Source organism: Lagopus leucura, unplaced genomic scaffold, assembly GCF_019238085.1.
Source record: "Lagopus leucura isolate 7727_CA_CO unplaced genomic scaffold, USGS_WTPT01 Super-Scaffold_1, whole genome shotgun sequence".
Classification (NCBI taxonomy): Eukaryota; Metazoa; Chordata; class Aves; order Galliformes; family Phasianidae; genus Lagopus; species Lagopus leucura.
In genome coordinates this window covers 29,504,166-29,507,068 of record NW_024962250.1, presented here as the reverse complement: position 1 = coordinate 29,507,068, position 2,903 = coordinate 29,504,166, and the positions used below count along the sequence as shown (strand labels likewise).

Below are 2,903 nucleotides of genomic sequence, written 5' to 3'. Positions count from 1 at the left end.
GGTTATGGTGAAGTGGGATATTGCAGTTATTGTTTTTGATTCATAAAAATATAAGTATGAACTTAAGGATTTGCCTTAGATGGAAAAATATTTCAAAATCATAGTGTCAGTGGTCATCACTGATTTCATATATGGAAAAGAAAAAGAATCCTTGCCTACTTGAAGAGTGGTTGCATAACATTTTACTGAATAAAAAAAAAATCAAATTTTCAGGATGATACTGGATTTTTATTACAATTCATGTACATTTCCTTTGTGGTACATTTTACATACAATATTTATGCAACAAATACACTTTAAATGAACAGTTCTTCAAATTTTCTATGTGCTACACTGAAAACACAACCCATTTAAAATACTGAATCTGTTTTGCCATTCCTAAAATGCAGCTATGAGCTGAAAGTTAAGCTCATATTTGCTCTGTAATATGTTATAATTCTTTGCATAGTGTTCCTGGTGATATTATATTTGTTACCATAGATACAGTATAATAAATATTCAATCAGTTTATACCATACTTTAGAGAAACCAGACTTCTGATACTTTGTCAAATAACTTCTCTTTCCAAGCACTGATAATTGATGAGACAAGTTAGATCATTTGGTATAAAATTCTGGTGTTGCATGTTATATGTTTGGATGGTAACACAGAAAAGGAAAAGCAAACCCAGGGACAAATAAGCAGCGAAGTGATGTAACTTAATAAATAATTAACTTAGTCTGAGAATGCTAGAACAGTGTGATTCCTGTTCATTTTTAATGCAATTAAAAATAAATTGTAATATCAAAATTAAGATGGAACCGAGAATCATGAAGTTGAACTAGTCTTGACTGGAAACAACTTGAAATATGAAGACTTTTCTTGGAATGATACCTGGTTCAAAAAATACCCACAGCAGAAAAACTGTGAAAAAACTTTTAAAGCTTTTTGCCTGAAATATTTCCCAGCAAATACATAAACTATTGGGTTAATACAGCTGTGTGTGAGAGCCAAAGTAGAACTAAACTGCTCACCAAAGTTGAGAAAATCCTCCCAGAAACAGCCTTGTATCACTTCCATCTGGAATAATATATCAAAGAATATAACAAGATGGTAAGGAGTCCAGCACAAAAGAAACATCAGTACCACTAAGAAGATCAACTTTGTGGCCTTTGTGTCTCTGTGGTCCTGGCAACTCTTTGTCCTGAACGCTTTTAGTTCTCTTTTGTGTTCTTGTAGGGAGCGAATGGTACAGAAATTGAGGAAGACGATAGCTGTTGATGGCAATGCAAACCCCACTATGCTGAATACCAAACGATCAGCTTTTTGCCAGGATGAGGTGGGGAAGTCTAAAACACATGCAGAGATATTCCACTCAGGAAAGTGTTTCACAGTCCGAAACGTAAAGGTTGGGATACTGAGAAGGATCCCAAAGGTCCAGGTGAGCAAACAGATCCCTTTGGCTATAGTTTTGCTACGTATTCTTCTGTGTGTCAAGGTATGAACAAAAGTCAAATAGCGATCCAAGCTGACCGCTACTAGCAAGTAGATGCTAGTGTACATGTTTAGGTGGATGGATGCACTGGCACTACGACAAAGAAAATTTCCAAATGGCCAATTATACTTATTCCGTATATTCTCTCCCCAGAAAGGGAGACAAATGAGGAAAATAAGATCAGCAACAGCTAGGTTCACAAGGTAGATTTCAGATATCTTCAGAGGGCCCTTGTACAGTGAGTAAACGAAGAGAACAAATAAATTTCCAAGCATTCCAATAACACAGATGGTGTTGATACACTTGGGTACTAAGTAGTACACTATTTCCCACCAGTTATCCAAGTCTGGGCAAACAGTTGAGTTGCTCTTGTTTTCACTCTGGTTTGAGAAGGGAATGCTCAGTAGAGGACTTTCAGTCATTTTTTTAGGATTCTGTAATTAACAGGAGACATTTTTGAAGTAAGAGAAAAGAACTGCAAAATGGAGGCATAAAGTTCTAAATGTTATCTCTTATCAGTGGTGTAAAAAACACCTTTTTTCAAATTTCTTCAGCACTGACTTGTATGAATTAGAACTCCAGATTCCTTGTTGACAGAAAATGCGATTCATTCGCAGTTGCTTAATTTATTTCTCTTTCAAAGGTAATTTTCTTCTGTAAATACTGTATTTAGTGCTAATGGACAATTAGCCAAAATAATGATTTTCAGTTATGTCCTTAATACATTTCAAGTATTCCAACTTTCACGAAAATGACTTTTTTTTTTTTTTTTTTCCTGCATTTAACTAATTTCTGATTATTTTCTGTGTTTATTGACTCTGTAGCCAATATACAGAAGATCAGATTTCTGGAAACACTAAATAAATCTTCTGGATCTTCTGAAACACTAAATAAATACAGCTTGAGTTTTGGGAACAATTAAAAAAAATATTATTTTTAAAGAGAAAATTCTGCAATCAGATAAGTCTATTCAGCTATACAGAAAATTCATAAAATGAATCACTGTATTTTTACAGATTAGAAGAGTTAATTCTGACTTTCAGAGTTAGCAGTGAAAGAGAACATCTTACTATATGTGCACACATTGGAACTGAGAGCACAAGATACTTGTTTATATAAAAGCATCTGAAATACTTTTAATATACCTAAGACATTAAAAACAGATAGACCTACCTTATTCTCTTTCTTCGTGGCAGTTTAGGTGAAAAAAGTTTCAAATCCAGGAAGAACTGACAAACAGCAGTACAACAGTGATTAGGGAGAGAATTCAGACTCATCGGTGAGTGAGACTGAGTGCTGTCTGAGTCTTTTGTTAGCCATGTGCATTATGTATGATGTTACCATTTGGAAGAAAGCCATTACTTTTTTTTTTTTTTTAAGCTTTCCAAACGTCAGCTGTGGTGATTTTCAAGGCATGTGAGACATTTCA

General features: G+C 34.3%; 1 protein-coding gene across 1 annotated transcript; it reads right to left on the bottom strand.

The window, feature by feature from the left end:
* Nucleotides 1-354: 354 nt before the first annotated feature.
* On the bottom strand, nucleotides 355-2,903 carry BDKRB1 (bradykinin receptor B1). The gene is made up of 2 exons (XM_042868692.1): nucleotides 2,648-2,903; nucleotides 355-1,908 (listed from the first exon to the last, which is right to left on the bottom strand). Exon 2 carries the CDS (start codon nucleotides 1,894-1,896, stop codon nucleotides 808-810), a length of 1,089 nt encoding a protein of 362 aa, XP_042724626.1. The 5' UTR covers nucleotides 1,897-1,908; nucleotides 2,648-2,903; the 3' UTR covers nucleotides 355-807.

Coding starts and splice junctions, on each gene's coding strand:
- BDKRB1 (XM_042868692.1), bottom strand. CDS start 1,896: ATGACTGAAAGTCCTCTACTGAGCATTCCCTTCTCAAACCAGAGTGAA.